The 24,122-nt window shown below is 44.0% G+C and overlaps 1 protein-coding gene across 6 annotated transcripts in view; it reads right to left on the bottom strand.

Moving 5' to 3' along the window:
• SRGAP2 (SLIT-ROBO Rho GTPase activating protein 2) overlaps positions 1–24,122 on the bottom strand; it is a 212,301-nt gene that overhangs the window by 34,272 nt on the left and 153,907 nt on the right. For all 6 annotated transcript variants that reach the window (XM_075910141.2, XM_075910137.2, XM_075910140.2 and 3 more), the window contains 4 exons: positions 14,722–14,806; positions 12,080–12,107; positions 6,417–6,447; positions 1,376–1,436 (listed from right to left, as the gene is read on the bottom strand). In XM_075910141.2, coding sequence (XP_075766256.1) covers positions 1,376–1,436; positions 6,417–6,447; positions 12,080–12,107; positions 14,722–14,806 — 205 coding nt within the window. The remainder of the gene's footprint in view (positions 1–1,375; positions 1,437–6,416; positions 6,448–12,079; positions 12,108–14,721; positions 14,807–24,122) is intronic.

The following is a 24,122-nucleotide window of genomic DNA, read 5'->3' on the forward strand; positions in this document are numbered from 1 at the left end:
AGGAGTTTGTGGCCGGCTCGTCGTCTTATTATTTACGGTACTATTTTAATCACCAAGCAATGACTTCCTTGTGTTATGTGGCTCTTAATTACTACTTGTGTCACCAACACACATATTCTATTGCACAATGAAAATATATACCCAAATGCAGCAAAGTGAGAATGAAAATGGAATCAATCCACTATCTATAGGGAAAACTTTATTTAAAAGCATTAATTTAGATGTAAGCTGCAATGACCATATTACAGAACAAAACTTTAACGGGTCAAGCCATCAATTCTTTATCATTCTCCCTTGACATGGATTTGTATGCGAAGCGCATACTTTTCTAATACCAAATTGTTCTATCCTTTGCATATATTTTATGTAGTTCTCCAAGAGGGAAAAGCTAGATAGAAATTATATAATAGTTTCCAAAGTGCAATAGTGATTGTGACAAAGGTAAAGTACAACTGGATCTATCTGGCTCTGTGTATTAGTTAGATGAAAACAAACCCCATCCCTATGAAAGCTTACTGACTAGCAGTCTGTCTTCGTGCTATTATTAAATACTGTTTAATTAAAAACACACACCTACACACACACACACACACACACACACCCACACCCCCTTAGAATAAAATGCACGGCACTTATCTAAAAAAAGATAGATTTATCTTTCATTAAAGCAAATAAATCTGCACCTTGGCTTCCCTAAAGGGCCACATGAATACTGTGGGCCAGTTACAACTCTAGAGAAGGGAAACCTGCAGCTAGGCAACACAGAGATGGGGAGAAGGGGTGATGACCTGACAAGAAATCAAGCTGTTCCTGTGCCTGTAACATTGCCCCAGATGAAGTGATCATCCTCCCAGGTCATGCCAGACTGAAGTCAAGACGCTATTTGGAATGAAACCCAATAAAAATTCAACACTTCTTCTGTAGCAAAGAAACCCCACAATGGAAAGGAAGGGCCCATGAAGGAGGCACTGTTTAATGCACGGCATTTTCCATCTTAAGGACCTGCAGTAGCCACTCTCTCTTCCTATGCTTAAGATACACAATAGTGCAACACCACTGACCTCTTCTGACAGGACAGTTCTTAGTAGCACCGACTCTGGAATTTCAATACAAGCGCTTTGTACCAGGCACCTCTCAACATCCGCAGGAGACAGCCCCACACTGAAGTACCCTTGTGATTTATTTAAATTAGAGATGGATCAATTCAAGTTATGAAATTTGGGTGCGAACTTCCCTAGAGTTGCGGGGTGCAATCGAAAGCTTACCATACTGGTTCTTCACTAGGAGTTTAAATGTGCTTAAGAAGAGACCTGCGCCTGCCTTAATCTGATATGGGGCATTTAAAAAAAATTAAGACTGTCATCTGAACACTTACCATGTCTGCTAATGAATCGTATGCAGCTCTCCACCACAAGGGGAATGGCTTGGCTGGAGTCCTGAGCAACCAAGGGAGACAGAATCAAGCACAGAGGTGACTGAGAAATAAAAACAACGCAACTCTGAAATCCACAAGCAAACTTAATGGAGCAATACACCTTCTGCCAGGGGCTGGGACCACACCTGTCCACAGGGCCTGAAGTATATCAAGGAAGTACTATTTGGTCTGTGAATTATCCTAGAGACAAAACTGCCTTCTGCAGAGATGGGAACGGTCACCCCAAACCAGGAATAAACGTATCAAAGTGCAATGAAAAAGCATCAAGTCAAAACCAAGGATCGACCATTTTCATCTGGACTCAGTGCAGATGTTATTGGAGCGCATTAACGTCTCTAGGGACGGCTTCATGCAATGCCTCTGGAAGCAGCGATGCTTCAGCACCAATGGTATACAAGCTCCTTGGGGTCGGCCAGCTTCACTGAGTTCACTGTGAGGCAGCCAGTTGCTACGCTGCAACGACTTAAGTCTGCATAACGCTGGTGCTCAACTGGTGCATAAGATACCAGGGAAGGAATAGGAGGGAAAAGCTACTATGCTGTCCGCTCATCTTGTGGGGGGGCATGATAAAGAAAGCTGGGGATCTCTGGCTGAGGTCTCTCCAAAGTCATGGCTCCAATGTCCATGATTTCCACTTATCCCAAATGTGACAAATCTTTGTTTGGCAGAACAAGTTCCTTTTATTTTACTGAAGAAACATTTTACCCAACACATGCTCACTGAGCTTGGGGCTAAGCACTGAGAAGAGCAAAAGCACCCGCTCACAATGACAGCTTGGAGTTCAGGGTGTTCTCTGGGCCACAACACAGTAAACAACGTTTTTTTAGTAGGGACGTCGACAGCTTCCGCACACCCTTGGGCAAGATGGGGGGGCCTAGCGTGAAAGGGGAGGAAGCGGGGGCAACCAGTCCCCTCCACAGCCCAAAAAGTGACGCTCCCCTCCCTCAGCTCTGAGAGTCGCATGGAACGCGTGGGGCTCTGGCAGCAATTTAAGGGCCCATGACTCTGACCCAGGCCTCTGCTGCAGTAGCAGTGTTGGCAGACAGGAGCCCCGGGCCCTTTGGAATTGCTAGGCCATGGGGCTAATGCTCCTTCCTTCAGTGATGAAGTTGTGCAACAGGCAAACAGGTCATTGCATTACTGTAGCCCCTTTCTTCAGAGGATTGCAAAATACTTTGCCAACAATTCGAGTTCAGCAGTACCTGTGGGAGGTAAGGTGTAATCACTCCCATTTTAGAGAAGAGTAAACTAAGGCACAGAAGTTAAGTGGATTAGTTCAATTAAAAAAATGTTTAATGATTTTCCTTTTAGTAGGCTGTATAACACCTTTAATTTGTAGATTCCAAGGCCAGAAGGGACCCTTGTAATCATCTAGTCTGACCTCCTGCATAAGCCAGGCCATAAAATTCCCCTAAGTAATTCCCAGAGCAGATCTTTTGGGGGGGGGGGGGGGGGGGGCAGCCAATCTAATTTTGCGATTAGCAATGTTTCTTCCTCCCTATCTGGATTGCTCTAGCTTTCCACAAGCTGCATAAAAGGACACACTGGGCAATCCAACAGTGCTTCGAAACACTATGGAAACCTGTAGCTTTAGCTAATGACAAAGAATTTAACCATCACCATCCGAACACCACAAAAGGTCTTACACAGCTCATTTCAGAGAGGCACCAAGTGAACTTTATAAAGAAGCACTCAAGTCTCTGCCCTCACAGATTACCATCTCACAACAAGGTGCATTTTCAATTGTTAGGTCACACTCCCAAGAACTATTACAGCCACACACAAAATCACTTGTGTGGATTATCGGACGCTGAGACACATTCATTTTTCCAAGCAGATTAGCTTTGTTTAGATTTTTCAAGTTACAGGCTTTATTATGTCAGCTTCAATCAAGTACAGAATACCTTGTGAACCCTCAAACACTGCTACAAATGGCTATCGATCATCAGACACACAACTAATTCCCTTTCTGTTGAAAGAGTCTGTTTGTTGCTTTGTTTACACACTACTATCTACACAACTAATGAATTCAGGGTGTTCAAAACACTCAGCGCTGCACATAAGAGCCTACAAACAACAGGAAATGCAAATTCTCTACGTGTGCAATTGGACAGTAAAGATTCAGAGTTTCATTCAATTTATATGGCTCTCTCACTGCAGATCTTTCCACCAACAGTTTCCTGCTCTCCAGCATCCAAAAATAACAGATACTATAACTTTCATCTAGGGTTGCCAGATGGTTGAAAAAAAAAATACACCAAACAGCTCCCCTCCCCCAAAATACCGAACACCCCCCACGAAAAAACTGAACACCTCCTCGCCCCCCACCCCCCATCCAAAAAGGAAAAAATTATGTTGAAGGGGAAAAAAGGGAGGGAGACCAAAGTTGTTGGGGGAGGAGGGGAAATAAATAAAAGGACTTCAAGGACTTAAGCCAAAAAAATAAAATAAAAATAAAACAGCATGTCCCCTTTAAAAGTGAGTGCAGGGATAAGAGTGGTTAAGCAGTAACACCCAGGAGAAAGCATTGCTTCCCCTGAGTTTTTTGGCCGGCACCCATTTTGTGCCGGCAGCGTCGGGGAACCAGGTAAGCATGAGGACTGTGAGTGTTGTGAGTTGGGGGCACGGGCGCTGGGTGTTTGTAGGGTTGCCAGATGCCCGGCATTTTCATCTCCTGGCCAGGGAAAAATTCAGAAAATACTGGACATTTTAGGTGTCCAGTATTCTCTGAATTTTTTTTTTTTTTTTTTAAAACTGGACAGGAGCCAAAAATACTGGAATGTCCGGGTGAACACCGGACACCTGGCAACCCTACTTTCATCTAATTTCAGCACGACAGACTACAAACTAAATTCTGATAAAGCAAAAATTGGGATATGCAACACCGAAAGTGTTTTTCAAAAAAATCAGCTTTAAAATAAATAAATAAATAACTGCTCAAAACATAGCAAGGAACACATTTTGCCTGTAATTTCTTAAATAGCAAAGAAATATGTCATCTATACAGTCTGCCTTTCCTTCAAACTAGGGATGTAATAGTATAGTCGATTAACCGGTAAGCAAAAGCTTATAGGTTAATGCTATAGGCTACACATTCTCCATGTCCTGCCCTCTCCGCCCCCGCCCCCCGTAAATTTTTTAGCAGGCTGGCCAGCAGCTCAGCTCAGTCCCACTTCCACCAGGTCCCGGACTTACACTTTAAATGCAGAGCTGCAGTGGGGTATTAGGAGTCAGGCAGGCAGGCCGCCCAGCTCAGTTCTGCTCACGCTGGGTCTGGAAGCTCAGACCCACCCATTCCCTGGGCAGGGGCTACTGCCACCCTGTGCTGCTGCCAGCAGTGCAGAGTGGAAGGGGGCTCCCCCAGGAGTGGGGCCAGCCCCACCCCCAGGGACTATAATCAACTAACCTAAATTCATGAGGTTAATCGACTATTCAATTAAGCCATATTTAACATCCCTACTTCAAACTACGAACACACTAACAAGAGATGCATGGTGCTATGTAATGTCTTTTAACAATAGCAACTGCAGCCTACTTTCTGGTTCATGAAAGTTGTCAGCAGAGAGATTTTGTAAGCTATAGCTCAAGAATGAAACAGGGCCCAAAGAAAGAACAGAGGAAATGAAGTTTTGAGACAAATCTTGTATTTACTGGATGTGAAAGGCTTATTTTCCAGTTCCTCCCTATCCCAAGATAACATGATCTAGTTCCTCTATTATTAAAATGTCAATGTTTTAAAAAAAAGCAATAAGTCACCCACTGTGGACAGAAGAGAAAGCATCCTTAGACCTCCTTGGAGTCGCTTTTATTACAAAAGGTACATCAAGCATGCAGTTACAACCCTATTTAATAGAAAGGGGAGTGAAAGAGACTAAATAGCAGTACAAATACTATGTCAGCAGGAAACCATGAACTATGACCATCAGTATAACAGTCATACTTCTTGTTTATGTAGGTTGTAGCTACTAACTAGGGGGTAATATCAGACATACAAGTCTGATATTTCCACTAGCAGAAGACAGCAATACAAGCACACACACCTGTCATAGGCAGAAATCAACTGAAGTAGGATACATACACAATCTTATTCTGTAGCAAGTTAACAGACTGAAGAATCTTCAGCAAGATTCTCTCTCATGTTCTATCGTTCTTCAGGAAGACTGCTATGGGACAGACGATAATGATGCCACGTGAATGGGAAGCTGGCAACATGGCTCAGGAAGCAACTGAGAGTCAGGGGACTTGGGTTCTACTCTGAGCTCTTCCAGACTCCATGTGGCATAGGGGAAAAAAACACTTAGCCTGTGACTGTTTCCCGATCTGTAAAATGGGGATAATACTGTCCTACATCACACTGTGATACACAACTCATTAACATTTGGCAAAAGCTGAGGCCCTCGGATGGAAGTCTCTACATACGTACTATAATAATTGGAAGTTATTGAGATCATTCAGCATTGGCCTTTAACCAAAATTGTTCAGTAGTTGGGAATGCCTGAATTTAAAGTCCTTCCAATAACATTACTCATTATTGATTTAGTATGGATAATCCACTCAACACTGTACAAAACAAAAAGATCAGTCCTGATTTCCAAAGGTGCCATACATTTTAATAAAAGATGCACGTCAAAAAACTGACAGATGGCTTTGAGTAGCTCAACCAATGCTTGTCCAGAAGTTATAGCCTCGTAGTACAAGACGGCATCCCATTTGTATAGAGTTCTGAACACAACATCTTTTTCAAAATACCAACCTGCACCTGCATAAAAATCAAATTTGTTACATCCACCTCCCTCCCCCCCCCTCAAAAAAAAGTTTCCAAAAAAAGTCTATAGAAAATCCAGGTTTTCACCATTTGAGTTTCTGGATTCCCAAACTCTTGAAAAGAGCATATAAAAAAATTTCTATACAAGAGGCAGACAAAAATAATCCCTCATCCCTCACAGGCAGAGTTTCATGCTTCAGTGAAGTTCTTTATTACCTGCTTCCTTATCGTAGAGCTGCGTCTGCCACTGATCAGAAGCCCAGAACGGAGCATCGGTGGAAGATGGAGAGGAAAGAACACAGGCAAATGTCAAAGGGACCAAAGCACATGCTTGAATAGGATAGTTTAAAAAAATGTTCTCATTGTTGGTGGCAAAAGGAGCCAGATATGGAAAACAATTTCAATGATCTGCACTGTGTCAGTTCAGAGGATCTTTGGAAAGACTAAGTGATTTAATATAAAACTACTATCATCCTGAAACTCCAACAGGGGAGCCAACTGCCTTTACACAAAACTATACTTAACCTCTTCCTTCCAACCATATGGAAAGCCACTCTATAAGCCCCTTTTACTCTAACTCAAATTGGTTATAATTTCGAAACTAAGTCCATTTAACTGGATGATTTAAAGCCACAGGAAAAGAGGAAGAAAAAAGCAAACTGGTTTCCCTCTGTGCTGTTAATATAAGCATTATTCATTATAACAACCTGTAATAAAAATAAAAAATTGACAGCCAAATTAAACTATTTCCAAACAACAAGACCATGATTACAAATGATTTCATAATTACTGTTTATACAGGTGGCTATCAGTGCCTGATCTAAAGGAGGTCTGAGCCTGCTCTGTTAAAGGCCTTTCCTTTTACCTTATTTCTGGGGTTCCGAATGCCTTCGTTTTCTGTAAAACTGAATCAGGGGAGATAGGGATAGCCAAAGCCTACTGGAGAATTCAGCTCAGCTTGTCTGCCAAGATAGCTGACTGCAGAATTCTAAGCATGTCCATTTTATTATGTTTAAGAATCACAACTGCAGTGTTCGTTTTACAGAAATTATGACTTTTTTAAAAACAAGACTGAGCTGTAGAGAAGTGAGAAAGCAGATTCCATGAGCCATTATGGCAGTGAGGTACATTTTAGATTTGTGAAAATGATTCTTTAAGTTATTTCAAAATGAATGATATTTTATTATTACAGATGTCAGATGCTAATGAGGACCTTTCAGCTCAGCTTTCTTGGGAGGAATAGGAAATGGAGTAATCATTTCAGACCAGGAATAATCAATCCCAATTTGTTAAGAAGCCAGTGAGCTCCACAATCACTTTGGCCTACAAAGCCCTGAAAAACACACTCTTAGGCCATTGTCTACACTACGAGATAAGTTCGAATTTAGCATAGTCGATTTTTCAGCCCTCGATGTTTTTAAAATAGAAGGTGCTTGTCCCCACAGTGTGCAAGAATTTGACGCAGTTAGAAACAGTGCATCCCAATAGGATAGCTACTATTGACTTTGTGAGTGATGCACTGTTGGTAGCTATGCCACAGTTCCTGCCGCTCCTTTGCATTCTGGGTTATGCTCCCAGTGTCCGAGGGGACCAAAACTGTGCAGCAGTTGTCAGTGTCCCATAATGCACTCATCTCATCCCTCCCCTCCTGCTTGAAAGCAACAGCAAACAATCTGTTCATGCCCCTTTTTCCCTTGGTTACCCATACAGACACCATAAAAAGGAAAGCGTGGAACCCATCATGGATCCAATTGAGTGTCAAAGCAGTATGGGAATCATATTAACCATGGTGCGCCTTATGCTGTAGTATGTCCAGAGTGCATCCAGGGTCTGCTGGAATGAGGAAGAATCTCAGGAAGCCATGAACACATTTTTGTGAAACACTTGCATTGAGCAACTGACAAATGTCGGCCGCATTCAATCCTCTGGACATAGCGGTATGTCGATTCTGGTGCCAAGCACAGACTGGTGGGACCACGTAGCGCTGCAGGTATGGGACAATCAGCAATGGCTGCAAAAGTTTTGCACGTGTAAGGCCACTTTCATGCAAGCACAAGAATACCAGAATAAGACCAGCTCTGCCAGTGGAGAAATGAGTGGCAATATCCCAGTGGAAGCCTGAAATGCCAGATAGCTACTTGTCAGCTGGAAATCAATTTGGAGTGGGGAAATCTACAGTGAGGGCTGCTGTGATCCAAGTAGCTGTGATCCATATCCTTCTGCTAGAAAGGGTAGTGACTCTGAAAAACATGGAAGACATAGTGGAAGGCTGTGCCGCACTGCGTTTCCCTATCTATGGTTGGGCGATAGAGGGAACGCACGTGCCGACCTTAGACCCCAACCACCTTGCCAAGGAGTACGTAAACTGCAAGGGGGATTTTTCAATGCTGCTGCAGGCAACGGTGAAGCTGTTTCACCAACATCAAGGGCTTTTTCACCCACCTCAACATGGGATGGTCGGGAAAGGTGCACGACATGCACATCTTTAGGAACTTCTGCCTCTTCAGAGTGCTGTAAGCTGGAAATCCCTCCCGCCCCCAGTACCAGAAAATGGCCACTGCAGGCACTGAATGCCAATAGTGATCCTTGGTGAGCCAGCCTACTCCTTGATCCTGTGGCTCATGAAGCCGTACATGGGCAGCCTGGACTGCCATGAGGAGAAGTTCAACTACAGGCTGAGCAAGTGCATAATGGTGATATAAGTGCCAAAGAGCATGTTCAAAAGAAAGCTCCACAGTCTACCGACTAGCTTAGACCTCAGCAAATGCAGCATTCCCATTTCAGTGGCAGTGTGCTGTGTGCTCCATAGTATTTGTAAGAGTAAGGGGGAAGTTCTATGGCAAGGAGAGAGGTTGAGGCAGAGCGCCTAGCCAGTAACTATGAGCAGCCAGACACCAGGGCAAGGAGAGCACAGCAAGGCTTTGAAGTAGGGACATGAATGGTTAAGCGGTAAGCCTCATCCTTTACCGTTAACCAGTGGGGACTGGAGGAGCCCCCTGACCACCATGGATAGGGGGCTGCTCCTGCCCCATGGAGCCCACTATAGTTCAGGGGCATTCAGCCAGGCTGGAACAGCCCACTACCGTGGTGGGTCTATCACCAGCGTGCTGCAGGCAGGAACACTCCAGCCCCTGACCATAGCATGGGGACCAGTCTAGCCTGCCCACCCTGTTTAGTCAATTAACTGGTTAAACATTAAGCTTAACTGGTTAACTAACTAAATGAGATTTTACATCCCTACTTGGAACCACAGTTTTATGAATGGCCAGAGTTGAGGGTCATGCATGTTGCTCTCAACGCGGTGCCCCTGTATTTCCCATGCTTACCTGTAACCACCGTCTCCCCTCCCCCCAACACAGCAATAAAAAGAATTCAGAAATGATGAGTTTATTAGGGGGACACAGCAGGAACAGAAAAGGAGTCTAGGGCAGGAACGGGGCCTGTGATGTCACATTTGCAAGGACAGCCTTTTGCTTTGGGATGCATTTCCTGGGGCTTGAGTGCAAGGCTGTCCTTGGACTTTCCCACCGTATTTTAGGGCCCATGGGAAAGGAAGCTATGGAACCCATCTCCAGCAGCAGCACAGTCCTCCATTCACTTTAGCACTCCCTGTCCAAGTTGGCAGATTGCATTTGCTCATTGCACATGTCATCCTTACACCATTCTCGCCTGCAGATTTCTGCCAGCCGGACAGCTGGCAGAGCAGGGGGAAGCGCACAGCATGCTCACTACTGTTCCCACTGTAACAGAAAACGAAGGCCAGACTTCACTGTAGAGTGTAAAACCTAATCTGTTCACAAAAAGGAAGGGCCGTCTCAAGACAATAGGGATGCATTTTGTACAGGGCCACAGTTATGCTTCTAAGCAGCCACTATGCAGCCGGTATTACAGAGTTCTTAGGGGAGAAGCTGGACTCGGTTTGGTGGCAGGCATGGAGCTCGAGCCTGCGGGGTGAGGGGGGTCCAGGCGCGGTGGCAGGACAGGGACTCACACGGCCCCCGTGTGCTCATCACCCCACCACTTGGTGGAAGAGCCCAACTTTCCCTCCCCGCAGGACCACGCGGGCAGGAGAGCGGAGGAGGTCCATGCATGGCAGCAGGGCAGGGGCTCAAGCCACGCTTCCTTGGGGACAAGCAAACAAGAGGTTTACTGCAGAGGCACCAGCTAATAGCTGCCCATGCTCCATCCAGGTTGCCTGCGAGAGATCAGCCTCTTCTGAATTGCACAGATGCTGACTGATTGTGGCCAGAAACCTGGTCTTATGCTGCCATAACGCCAGACTATGGCAGGCCTCCCCAGAAACCTTGTGAGAGTGACTGCAGAGTTCCTCTAGGAGAGCTTCTACGGAGACATGCAGGGAGGATTCCCACTCCATCTCCAGACAGTTAACAAGCTGTTCCAGGGACCCCCTGCAATTGTGTAAGCACAGTGGCTGCCATAGATCACGCCCAATTGCCTTAATCCACTTCGAGCACGGTAAAAAATACACACTCCCTGGGAATAGTGGCTGGCTGCGAGACACCCTAGGAGGAGGGGACTGGCTCCAAAGTTATTAAAAGATCCTGGCTGGCAGTGACATCGACTGCCCCACTCGCCTGCTAAACGTTCTCCTCATTGTCCACCCTGTCCTCCATGCTAGCACTCAAGGAGTGTCTTTGGAGGAATCCATGGACTGGCGAGGGAAGCTGGTCAGGTCCACCCCCTTCCGCCCAAGGATCATGTGCAGCTGGTCAGCGAAGCAGCATGTTTGCAGCAATGATCCAGACAGTTCATTTGTCTCCGTCTGCTCTGGTAGGACTGCTTCAGCTCCTTTATTTTCACATGGCACTGCTGAGTGTCCCCGGTGTAGCCTCTCCCCTCCATGCCCTTTGCAATCGTGGTGTAGATATCCGTGTTCCTTTTGCTGGTTCATAGTTCTGCAAGAACAGATTCTTCTCCCCATGCAGCAGTGAGGGCCAAGATCTCCAGCATGCTACATGCGACCCTAGGAACTCACGGCAAAGTGTGCTGCCTCTGAGCTCTGCTCGCCACGCAGGAAATGAAATTCAAATTTTCCCATGGCTTTTCCTGTTCCCCTGGAGAGCAGCAGAGTTCCAAGTCCTGGCGAGAGTGGTCACTGCAGGGCACCTCCCGCAGGCCATGAGCTTCGACTGTCACAGCACTATCGTAAGTTGACCATGCAAGGTCAAATTTAGCTAAACTCCTCGTGAAAAGCAGGAGCACCAAAATCGACCGACTGCAGCTAAATTTGAACTAAACTCCCAGTGTAGACCAGGCCACAGATGTGTTACATTTCACAGAAAGCCCCATCAGAATAATTTCCTCCCACCCGCTATCAGGAGAAGCTGAGTTTCACATATTATTTGGTGACTTCTACAGTACCGTGATTGATACTTCGTCTCAGTTACAGCAAAATATTTATTCTTTGTGGCCTTATATGCGGCAACCCAATTTCATCTTGGACCAGATGAGGTCAGCAGGGCAAGGAGAAAGAAAATGCCTCTGACCATTCTCTGCTCCTCTCCCCCCAACCTTCTGTTAAGCATTCAGAACACTTTAAGATGCTGTTTGGCTTCTCCCCACCCCCCCGCGGCTCCCTTCCCCTGTGGATAAATCCTGAAGAGTCAAATCATACCACCTAAGTTAGAAAAACGGGGTGTGTTTACCAATGTGTTGTTAGGGAACTCTGTTAAACACCATTTAGCACCTTGAGCAGACAAAGGCAGTGGTGCTTCAAGATGTGTTGGTTAACAGGAAGTGTGAAAAACATCTCATTTTTCCAATCTATACAGGTCTTAAATTGGCAACTAACTCCTTTTGTCAGATGGCTTTTTGGAAGAGGCTTTCTTTTAAACAATGTTTCTTGTAGCCACACCTACCTGGCAAGAGAGCAGTCAGTCCTTTGACCTGTTAGGGGGAAACACACACACAAAAAAATCAAGGCTTGCAGCACCAGGGAACAGAAACAGGAAAATGCTTTTGACAAGACATGCAACCCGTATTTGGAAATGGGGAGGGGGACTGGGAGAACAATAAGGAGTGATCATGTGGCTGCTTCCCCCAAGGACTGCCACTATTAAGATCAGGAGAGCCCATTCCCATTGGTAAAGTCTCCCCCACCCCAAGCCTGACCAGTAAATGCAGAAAACAGCTTCGGCAGCCTGCGGACTCTTTATTTGGAAAGCATTGTTTCTCAAAATTGGTTCCCCGTGCAGTCTAATTGTTGACTTCCACTGCCAAAAAAACTAGGCTTGTCAACCTCTCCCTCCTCCTTCCCAAGGGACCGAGGGGTGGGGGTGGGGGCGCAGATTATACTTTATGAAACCACTTAGAAAGATTGAAAACATTTTCTGATTTGTTAGCCCACAGGCTCGATGTACAAGCAGTTAGCTATTTCAAGAGGCAGCACTTTAATGATATATTCCACAATCATATTTGCAAAATCGTTCCATTAACTTTCATTCTGTTTGCAAGGAGGGCATCACGCTACCATGGCTGCTGATGAAACAGCAGTTAAAATAGCACAGGAAGGAAACAAGGAGCTACAATATTTGGCATATACCTTTGATCACTCAAGCACTGCAGCTCAGATCCTCAGGTGGTACAAATCAACATCACCGCTATGCCTATTTACACCAGCTAATGATTTGGCTCTCCTTTCCCCACCAAAGCTTAATGCCTCACTGATAGATGAGACAGAAGGAAAAGGGCCAACTGTTGAATGCTGTGATCCAACAAAACACATTGTGAGCGGTCGTTTTCCCCTCTCGGTGTAAAAGCACATTTAACCAAAATAGTGCACACTGTATAAAAATGTTATCCAGAACCAGAGTTCTTAACCATCTGTCCCACTGCTGTCACAGAACATTCATACCTGTAAATTACACAGCTGAGGCAACATCAAAGGGCTCTTACATTACAATGAGAAATGTAGACAGGCATGGACATAATTACTTGTTAAAAGGAAGACCTGCTGGTATTTTTATTACCAGAATTTATCTTTAGATTAGGATCATTTGCAAGAGAAGTGATCAGACGTAAGCTAAAGGGGAAAAAAAGCACAATAGAAATAGGCATTCCCCAGCATCTGGGGAGATGCAGCTGCATGCTGTACTTCAGCGGGCAAAAGGCCTTCCTGGAGTGAGGCTGATGCAATGTGGGAAAAGGTTTAGCATAAGTTATGGGACTGGGTGTTGAGCACTCATCTCTGTTTCTCCCATTGATTTCCTTGCTTTGGACTAGAGCCATAATGCACCTCTTGTTTCCTCCAATGCCACAGATAACAGCAGAGTTTTTTGTTGGCTTGTTTTTAAGTAGCTCTTGCTTACTCTGTCGGACATGCACCAGATCCCTTCTTAAGCTCAGCTCCCAAGTTGCTCAAGCATTGCAAAGCAACCACAAACAGCAGGGGCCTCTAAAGCTAGAGAGGCGCAACCAACACATGGAACATTTCTCTTACTCCTGCCTTGTGCCTCAGCTTGAGATCAGTTCAAGGGGCGGGCAGGTTAAGAGCCAAGAGGTCATGGTATGCAGAGGTCAGCTACAAACCAAGAATGTGATTCGTCACAGAGGCAAGTTGGGTGTCATGTGGAGATGTTTATAGGCTAAGGAAAAAGGCACTCAAGAAACTGCATTTCTGATTCTCCTTGCCCACTTCATAGGACAGCTGAAGAGGAGGACAAGGGACTTTCAATATCCTTTCCTCACTCCCTACAGTTTTGGTCTGATTAACATGAAGTTCTTTTTAGAGCAAGACAACTTTTTTTTTTTGAACTCTGAAAACAAACCAACTTTACAACCTGCACACTGTTTAAACACTCATCCAGAAGAGAAGTTGCGCTTGTGGGATTAAATTCAGATACCTAGCCCAGAGAAGCAGGCCCTGCTATCATGTATATGTAAGAGTCTATGAAATCAAGCCATTGCAGAGCAGATATTCAGACTCCCAAACCATCCAAGCAAACCCTGGCTGGGGAGGCTTGCATGGAGACATGGATACACTGCTTGGGGAGGCAGAGACCTGTTATTCAGTGGTGAGTACGTTCAATCTTGACTGCTTCCTTCTGCCAAGTAGATGCACATTTGATCTTCTCTGAAATGCGTTTGTATTTCTACGAACACGGGGCAGGTTCTAGTGCATTAGTCTGGTTTGGATTGAGCCTACAGGGGTGAAAAGGAGCTCCTCTACCATCCTCATGAGGCAATGCTTCTAAAATCAGCAGTAAACAGTAAATCAAAAGGTTTACCTCCATTCAGATTAAGAAGGGGAAGCGACAGGAGTGGGTACATGCTTCATTTAAATCAACAGAAGAGGCACATTCGCGCCTCATTATGCATTTGCCTTTCACATTACTCAAGCACCCATTTAGTGCTGCACCAAGCAAGCTGGAAAAATAAATTCATAAAACATGAGTCTGTCCACTTAGCATTGGTAATCTAGGAAAGTCACGCTCAGTCAGCTGCCTAATTCAATAACTACAGACAACTGTCTAATGGAGCAACAAGCAGGTCCCAGACTCACTTTCTCCCAGAGTCTTCTGTAGAAGATCATGCTTGGCCTGAAGCTTGGTGATCAGGTTCCTGCCTTCCAGGTACTCCTTCATTTTCTGTAGTGGTGAAAGAGAGGAAAAAAAACCAAGACCATCAATGGGGTGTTCATTTTTCAGATGGCCATCTTCCAGCTGCTGGACTCTGCACACAGCTGTGAACCATAGTGTGAGAGCTCCAGAGAGAGAAGAGTAAAATGAAATTACAGATCTACAGCCTATTCCTAGCCCACGTGCCATCTCATTTCTCTTGCCCCAGTCTAGATACGGGCTGACGTGCGACTCAATGCTTGGCATTTCTAGACATCTAAGCGGCCCTCTTACTCCCTGCTCTCCAGAGACAGAGGGGGGCAGAAATGCACTTTCATCATGCGTCACTAACAACTGAATGAACAATCTGTTTTAACCAACTAAAAGGCTGCTACTGTGCTTATTTCTCTCACTTAACCTCTCTCACCCCACTTTACTCATCAGATACTGCATCTGCCTCTATTCTGGACACACAATAGGGAAAGGGAAAAAACCCAACCAAGGTGACAGTTGAGTTCAGATTTGCTCTGCTTCTCTCGAGCAGAAATATCACAGACCATTCTCTGTTTTATGTGAGCTGGGTAGGTTTCCCCAGATCTTCAGAAGAGATTTATTCAACTGTATTGTCCCTTGTTCTGAAGGACGGTATATTATTCATCTCTAACATGCTGCAAGTAAACAAAGAGCTGTACTGAAGATCAGTGTGGAGTTAACAATTGGAAGAGGTTAGGCATTTGTAATCTTTTGTTCAAATATTAGAGTGGTGAGCACAACTTTATTATACAAAACTTTTCTAAACCACCAACAGGTTAAAAATGGAACCAATAGAACGTGAGATGAAATGAAGGCAGTATCATGTACTGGTCGGATCTCCCTGGTCCAGAATACTTGGGACCAGACCAGTCCCAAACTAGGGCATTTGCTGGCCACTCTGCTGCCAGCTGCCAATCCCTGGCTATTTGGCACCTGGCCACAGGGGGCAAACCTAACAGCCCCAACCACTGGCTGCTAAGCTCTGTGCCCCAGCTGCTGCAATCTAGCCCTGGGCTCCACTCCCAACCACTGGCCCACTTCTTTGGCCTGGCAACAACTATAGTTCTACTGCACCAGTTTTTCCACCCCCATGAGTGCTTGAAACCTGGGAGCACCCATGGAGTCCCTGAGCATACCGGACCAGAGAGGTTCAACCTGTAATCATCAATTCTTCCAACTCCTGCCGTCATCTTACCTCATTTCTATCCATTGTTGTTCACTCATGATTTGTACTCTCAATTTAGCCTAGGCTCCTTGAAGTATACATAGTGTCTTAGTTGTGAAGTGCTCCTATGTAGGTCATAACAATGAGCATGCTCTTAACATATTTAAAGGGAGAGAAGGATAATGACCAAGATATACATATGCTATCAAGGGAAAATACCACCACTGAGGAGCCTGGAAGCACCAAATTGTGGATCTGCTGACTGTTAGTTTCTAGGGACAAGTCAGCTACAAAGACGATTGGCATTTGAATTTTAATTAGAGCCCAGAAATCAGGTTGCTGCTCTGAACCTTCCTAGTGCACGCAACTGGAACAGGAATTTCATGAAAACCAAATCTCTTGGGAAATGTGCAGCATTTCTGGCTTTGGTTTGGGTGGATACATTTTGGCCCTAAAAGAAAGCAGAAAGCATGGAAGTAAAGGGCAAAATAAATTAAAAATTCAAGTCCTACAAGCATTTCCGAACCTTCAGAAGAACTTGTACCAAAGCTTAATGCTGACTGGCCATTTCCTCCCAGAACCTGTTCAAACCTACTTCAAGCACAGGCCGCTTCTTGCATTCTAATCATTTCGGTTAAAAGGAGTCCGTCTATTCAGCTCCAGACTATTTCACTCAAGTTTTGACAGACAACCAGGTTAGGGCTTTATCCTTGCATCTCTCATGCACAACAGCCACATGATACTGCATTTCATGCTCCAGGGTGTTGGGCTGTGAGCATCCGTTTGATACTGAAAGGTGCTGAGCTCTCTCGCCTCTGACAGAAGTCAAAGGAGACTTGATGGGGCTCACACATTTCAAGACCATTGTAATCAACTCCCAACAGTAAACACCAAATGCAGGAGTTTTCCTTTGTCCCATGTTCAGTTTATTGCTTTGATTTTTATGTGAGGCTGGGACAGAGGCTTTTTACATTTCAGCTTGCAGTAAGGAACTAAGCTATATATTTGGAAAAAAGAAAGTGAATTCCAAATTTTCCACTGGGATTACTAGTTTGCTTTCCCCTCCCGTCACATCTTAAAAAAACAACTGCACATTTTGTTCTGCAAAGAGATACCAGATTGGCAGCCCCACTGTTTTTCCACGGACCAAATACATAAAGGACAGCGGTAAGTCAACATGTGCTCATAACAGGCCTGGGAAGATACCATTCCCCTCAGGGAGGGACCAGCTCTAGGCTGAGAGAACCAAGGGAGTAATCAATGTGGGGGTGGTTTGCATGTCCGCTAGGACCTGCAATGAAAGCATCTGAGACCCAAAGATTAACTGTGATATGTTTGGGATACGTTTCGCCCCCCCCCCCCACTACCAATCCACTGAACCATCCATTCTCACCACAGCTGACATGACAATTCTATTCCTCCCAGTAAGGGAGAACGTAAGAAATGCATACAAACTTTTTGGTATATGGAACTCCTCCTCAAACAAACTGCAACATTTGAATTCCATCATATAAACCGAAAGTATGTAAGGAAACATTGCCTTTGTTCTGATGACAAAGCACTTCCAGTTACTGTCTTACGGTTTATGAACCCCCTTGATGGAATTGCATTATAATATTTCTTGGCTGTATCTCTACTTATTGACAAACAACGTAAAAGGATGCCATTTGTAGGGAGGTACAGATTGTTTAATACTATCACGGCAAAGTTGATAAACATCCTTGATACACAATTCTGCTTTATAATGCATTTTTTCCTCTATCCTATTTATTATTTAGCTAGGGATATTAAATATCAATATGGATAGGCAAAAGGAATGGTTATTTGCACAACAACAGGAGCTGTGTTCCTATCTGGTCTTCTGCTTCTTCCTCACTTAACACCAGGCTCTTAAGTGTTTGGTATCAGCATTCTTCGTATCAGCTAATTATATTACCAACACATTAGATCATTAAATCAGCAGTACAAGTTCGTGACCTTCTAATGGACAAAAACTGTTTGCATGACAGTATCTCCAGTTACCACAAACAAAAACAAACCAACCACAAAAAACACTATGGTCCAAGGAAATGAGAAACTCCCGAAAACCATCAGCATAAAACGCCTCTGTAACTAATGGATTTTAAGAAACATCTCCCATGAGGCATCAGCAGACCTTGCGGGGGGGGGGGGGGGGGGGGGAGACAGTTTAAAGTCATGAGAAATTTAGGATCCAAGTGAAGATTCAGTCCGTCTGTGAAGTCAGCACACCACACCCTGAGATGTCGAAGAACAAGATGCCAAAGCATTCCTTGGCTAGCTTGTGCAGTGATTACGGAAACCTTTTGTTGCAGAACCCGTCATAGGTCACTGGCTTGCTTCCTGCTGTCAGTCAAGAGCCCATTAAAACAAATAACCATTTGATAATGAGGTACGAGATTGCCCTTCTGGATCCTAGGGGTCTGCCCATGAAGTCACAGACTAAAGCCAAAAGGGACCCTTCATGATCAAGTCTGACCTTCCCCATGCAGCAAGCCACACATGCTCCCATAATAGAAGGAAAATATTTGTCTGAGTTACTGAAGTCCTGAAATCAAGATTTAGAGATTTTTGAGTTAGACAATTCACCAACTATACTACTTTAAAACCACAAGTGACCTTTGCCCCACGCTGCGGAGGGTCTCTGTTAGGGATGTAAGCAACTAATTGATAGCAAAAGTTTATCGGACAGTCAACACTAGTCGCTTCCCCCTGCCCTGCTGCCTTTGTCAGAAAAAGGCAGCAGGGAGAGGGGGCAGGTGAAAGAGTAGGGGGTGCTGCGGGGAGCTGGCTTAAAAGCTGGTTCCCCCCAGTTCCAGCTCCGTGGGAGGGGGCAGGGACACAGCAGCAGTGTTCCACCTTAGAAATGTATGAAGATTTCATTTCAAAGACTGAAACGCTGCATGGAGCCCGGGGCCAGTAGGGAGTCCCCGGCTGACCCTAGACTCCATGCGGGCACTTCCGCTTTGAAATGTACAAGAGCTCTTGTGCATTTCTATGACTGAAATGCCACACGGAGTCCCCTGCTGGCCCCCATGCAGCGTGTCTGCTTTGAAATGTACCAACAGCTGGGTGGCTCTTGCTACATCTCAAAGTGGAAGCACCTTTATCGACTAATCGAATCATCAATGGAAATTCCATTGACTATTTGATAAGTTGATTTATCTAATTTTAACATCCCGAATCTCTGCCACTCTGGAGAAAAAATTCCTTCATGACCTCAAATACAGCAGCGGAGTTTGAGCATTTCAGCAAGGCCCAACAGCCAGGCTCACGAAATTCTCTGTATTAAGTCAAAGCCCCCCCATCCACTGTCCCATTATTGGCCTCTGCAGTATTTACCTCTGACTACGAGCATTACCCAGTTTCAGGATGGAAGACAGGTTCACAGATGACAACATGTATAGGTTTGAATGACTGTGCATTAGGAATAAACAAGAACAAGCCCCCACCCCCTTAAGTGCTCTCCATTACCCTGCAGAAACTACTCCCAAAATACCATTTTTGTATGTCCTTATTTCAGTGGTTCTCAAAGCATGGTCTGCTGATCACTAGTGGTCATACACCCAGCTTGGGGGAACAGCAATGCAAGAAACCGCTCACCCGGAGGCTTTCTCTGCTGTCCCCATTGGCCAGAATCATGGCCAATGGGAGCAGCAGAGGACAGTGCCTGCAAGTGGTGGAGTGAATGGAGCCAGGTAAACACCCCCTGTACCTCTCGTGCCCAGACCCTCAGCCTGGTCCTGCACCCAGCCTCCCAGTCAGACCCTGTGCCCTTTGTCATCATGGGTGACTGCCTTGTGGTCCGCAGCCAAAAGTTTGAGAACTACGGCCTTATTGGGATGTTATTTTCACCAGAGACATATCTCAGGTTCTTGTAGAAATCTGACTCTGAAGAGAGGAGGGAAAGGAAGCCAATGGCAGCCCAATCACAGGTAGCAATTATACTACATAGATTTTTTTATATTTATTTTAAGAAAAACAATCTTGCAATCTACTCTCAACACCTCCCCCGTCCTGTTCAGCTGAGACCACAAGCTGACAGAACAGCTTTTGAAACAGCATACGATGTAATCAAAGCACAAGTGAGGGTGGCCAGCACCGGACGGATTTTTCTGTAAAACCCAGGGTGCTCCATATGTGACATTGGAAGTGTCATCTCATGAAGGAAACAAAACTGACATCCTGGCCAAAGGACATGCGACAGGGTTTAGCTCCTGCCAAATGCAGCTAAAGCACCATTTCAGCAATACTACTTGAAAAGTCCCCTTTGCAATTTCACAAGCACATTCACCACTCTGTAGGACAGGAAATAATGTCACTTCCGACCCTAAACATGTGTGGTGCTATTCTGAACTGCCTTGTTTTATTCCAGATGTGGCTGCATTTCAGAGAAAAGTTATTCCTGTATAGAGAGCTTATCAAACATGTAGGGTTCCTGAGAAATACCATTATGCATTTCTCTGACACCTTTTCTGGTTTCTGAGGCTGTGAGGTTTCTCTTGAGTTACAGTAAGAACACTGTGTCCAATGCAGACTTCATGCTATCACTGCTACAAGGAAAACAGATTCCTACTGACTTCTTGTATTTCATATCCTCTTCATGCTACAATAAATCCAACTTTCTATAGCCTCCCACCTCCCAGGAGCACATGCAATTGAAAGGGACTTCCATTTAACATCTCAACTGCAGGTTTTCCTCGATGAATTATGAAAATTCAGCAACCTTCTGTTTCAAACTTAAAGCAAACAGAAAAAGCAACCAAAAAAAAAGCATCCATGAACTCCACAGGATTTAATTTCTGGCCTGGATCTAATCTAAGTACAATGAGATGCAGGACAACAAAAAGACTGCAATCAAAATTTCAATTTCCATATTGCAATGACCAGTGCTCGCCGAACCACAGCGAGCCCCGCTCGCCAGCCGCGCTGTCCGGTTCTGCACATGTGCAGATCGCCCGAACCCGGCTCTCCTGGGTTACAATCTACTCACCACAGGCGAGTAGATTGTATAATTTGTCGAGCCCTGGCAATGTCCTAAAAAAGAATGATGTGTTCACAGCAATGTCCATCTCCCCCCATATCCGCTTTCCTTTAACACCTCCCCCATGCCACACCCATTTAAATGTTTTCAGCAGGAAGCAGCTGTCAGGTGGTAAAAAAGCATAGCAGAGCAAAGCATAAACTAGAGTACATCTTCCTGCTTTGTCGCCAAGTCAGACAGCTATGCTTTCGAGACTATATGCAAATAGTTCTTGTCCCGTATCCTTGGCTCCAACTCAAATCTGGGCAGAGCAGCTTTTTATTTTTTTTTAAAAACAACAGTGATACAATCAGTTCAATTAGGGATGCTCCCAGAATGCTACGAATATATCTCATCATCTGTGTTAATGATAGTGATTAATAAAGGGAAGAGCAGTGCATTGACTGAAGCAGCACATTTCTATAAAGTCTCAGAGGGGAAATCGTGTTAGTCTGTAACTTTAAAAATGAGTGGTCCTGTGGCATCTTAGAGACTAAGCAAAGAATATATAGTATCATGAGCTTTCATGGGTGACATTCACCTCATCATATGAGTTGGAGTGGAAAGAACAGAATCCAAAGTGTATATATAACAAAAAGCATTTATTGTCAACTCTAGGACCTGTGATGCTGAAGCTAATTAAATGGGCTGGATGCGTCCCATTCGTTGCTTCTGGTGTGAAAATGTGGATGTCCAAGACGGGAAATAGGCTTTATAGTGCAATTACGGTTTAATGTCTTTATTCAAGCCCAGGGTAACAGTTCCAAATATGCAAATGAATTCCAGTTCTGCATTCTCTCTTTATAATTGGGTGGTGAAATTGTTTTGTAAAAGAATAGCTACTTTTAAATTCTATAAAGTTAATTATTGATGAAATCTTAAATATTTGCTCTTGTGATATGTTTTGTGGTTTTATTAAGTTCATTTTTGTACAGCACTTGGAAAAGATCTAGCACTGTAGTTTCTGCTTAGTATTTTTTTAAAAACTATTATAGCTAAGTATAAAATCAAAATTTACCCCCATTGTACAGATGGGAAAACAGTCGTTTTCCTTCCTTCCTATCCTTCACAAAGGCTCAACTAAATTTCATCTGTTTTTCTGAATAGAATCCCTCTTACCTATAGTACCTACTGCTAGGGTATGTGAATGCTGAAAAGTTCAAAAGCAAACAGCATGTTATGTAAGTATTAATGCAGAAACAATAGGATATTTTGATATTCATTGAAGTTTATTCTTATCTTCCAATAAGCATTTTGCATGGGCGTGCGTGCACACATAAATGTGTGGGGTATGTGTGTATCACATTTAATCACAACACAGAAATACATGAAATAAGAGGAGACTGCATTTGTCCTTTACACAGATCTGTCTGTATCTTAAAGGGTCTGTCTATTTTAGTTCTCAACAAAAAAAGCAGACCCACTTCTACCCCATGAAAGCTCATCACCTAATAAACTATCTTGCAGTCATGTATCACTTTAAAGACTAACTTTTTGTGTTTTACCAAGATCAGACTAACACGGCTACCTCTCTGTCTCTTCCCAGTATTGTATTTACCATGCCTTTGTCCTAGTTCTCATTAATTCTTAGTTATTTTTATGTATGAGGAAACCACCAATCTTTACAGATTCAAAGTCTGGAATTCTTAAGGATATTTATAAGTCTGTCCAATAAAAAAAAATCAATGAAGTATCGGATTTGACATTTACAGGACCCTTCTCACGTCAGCCCTATTCAATTCCCAGTTACTTTATCATGGTTGCATAGGACATGATAAATAGCACCTTGATTTCCTGGTGACAGCCCTACAATACATGTGGGACTACACTGATCTGCTGCATGGGAGCAGGATATTAACACTTTTCCATTTTAAAGTACTGTGTGTAGATAAAATCATAGTAAACTAAGTGTATGTGCATATTTGCACACACAGCATCTGCTCTCTCCACAGCGAATACCTGAAGTCCAATTTAAGAAATCATTTTTCTAATTCCATAATCGGGCAGGCCAGTTGCTTCTTAATTTTATCACTTTGTTGTCAGGTTCATCTTAGAGTATTTTAAAATTTACCATGCACTCTTTAAGCATTTTGAGTGCTTATCTATGGGACAATAAGCTTTATCAAAAAGTTTACTACTAGACAAGCCCTGCAAAAGCCATCCTGTCAGCCAATGTAATTTGCACAGAACTTCACTATTTTAATGAAACACACCACACTCACAGAAGCACAGGAGAGTTTTAAATATAGCAATAGGCTCTCCAAATGGGTCAGAATAATGAATTTTGCAGGTTTGGTATTTATGGTTTTTTTGAATAATTTATTTTGAAAATATTAAATGATGCATAAGTGCAACATAAGTGATCATAATTCCAGAAAAAAAATACTCAGTGGTGTGAAAGATAGTAAATCTAAAACATACTTGCAATTTTTACTCAGAGTGACCCTCATTTCCCCTCAAGACCAAACTCTGTGCACGCTAAAGATGTAAAAATCCCATTTAATTAATTAACCAGTTAAACATTAAGTTTATGGGAATAATGTTCGGCTCAGAGGCTGGAGCAGCCCACACTGGTTAACGTCACCCATTACTGGTAAGGCTTGTCAGTTAACCATTAACATCCCTAGAAAACCAGTGTAAATTCCCTTCACAATTTTATCTTTGTCCCTTCAGCTCCATTTTAGGCCGATGAGATATACTAGATTTTACACCCCGGTCATATTACAAGCCCAACGCAATTCAGTAGAGCAAGTACTTAGAGGGTTTGTTTTATTGAAGACCGACAAAAACAAGTTCACACAATTTATCTTACTATAGAAAGAACAAACAAGGAACACTTTGTAATACCTATATTAGAAACAGGGATGTAGTTTCATTTTCCCATCTCATGGCTCTATAGCAGATCATTTTGTCAGGAACTAAGCAAGTTCCTGCTTATGAACCTAAGGCCCTGATCCTGAATCATGCAGGCCACTTGCATTCCCATGGACTCTCCACTGGGAGCCCTCTGTTCACGCGCTACAAGACAGGGGCCTATAGTATGATGCTGGTGTTGATAAAAAAGTAAAAACCGGGCCATAGCGGGATTTTCTGTATTAGTAACAAGC

The sequence above is a fragment of the Pelodiscus sinensis genome, chromosome 27 (genome assembly GCF_052426305.1).
Source record: "Pelodiscus sinensis isolate ZL-2025 chromosome 27, ASM5242630v1, whole genome shotgun sequence".
Taxonomy (NCBI): domain Eukaryota; kingdom Metazoa; phylum Chordata; order Testudines; family Trionychidae; genus Pelodiscus; species Pelodiscus sinensis.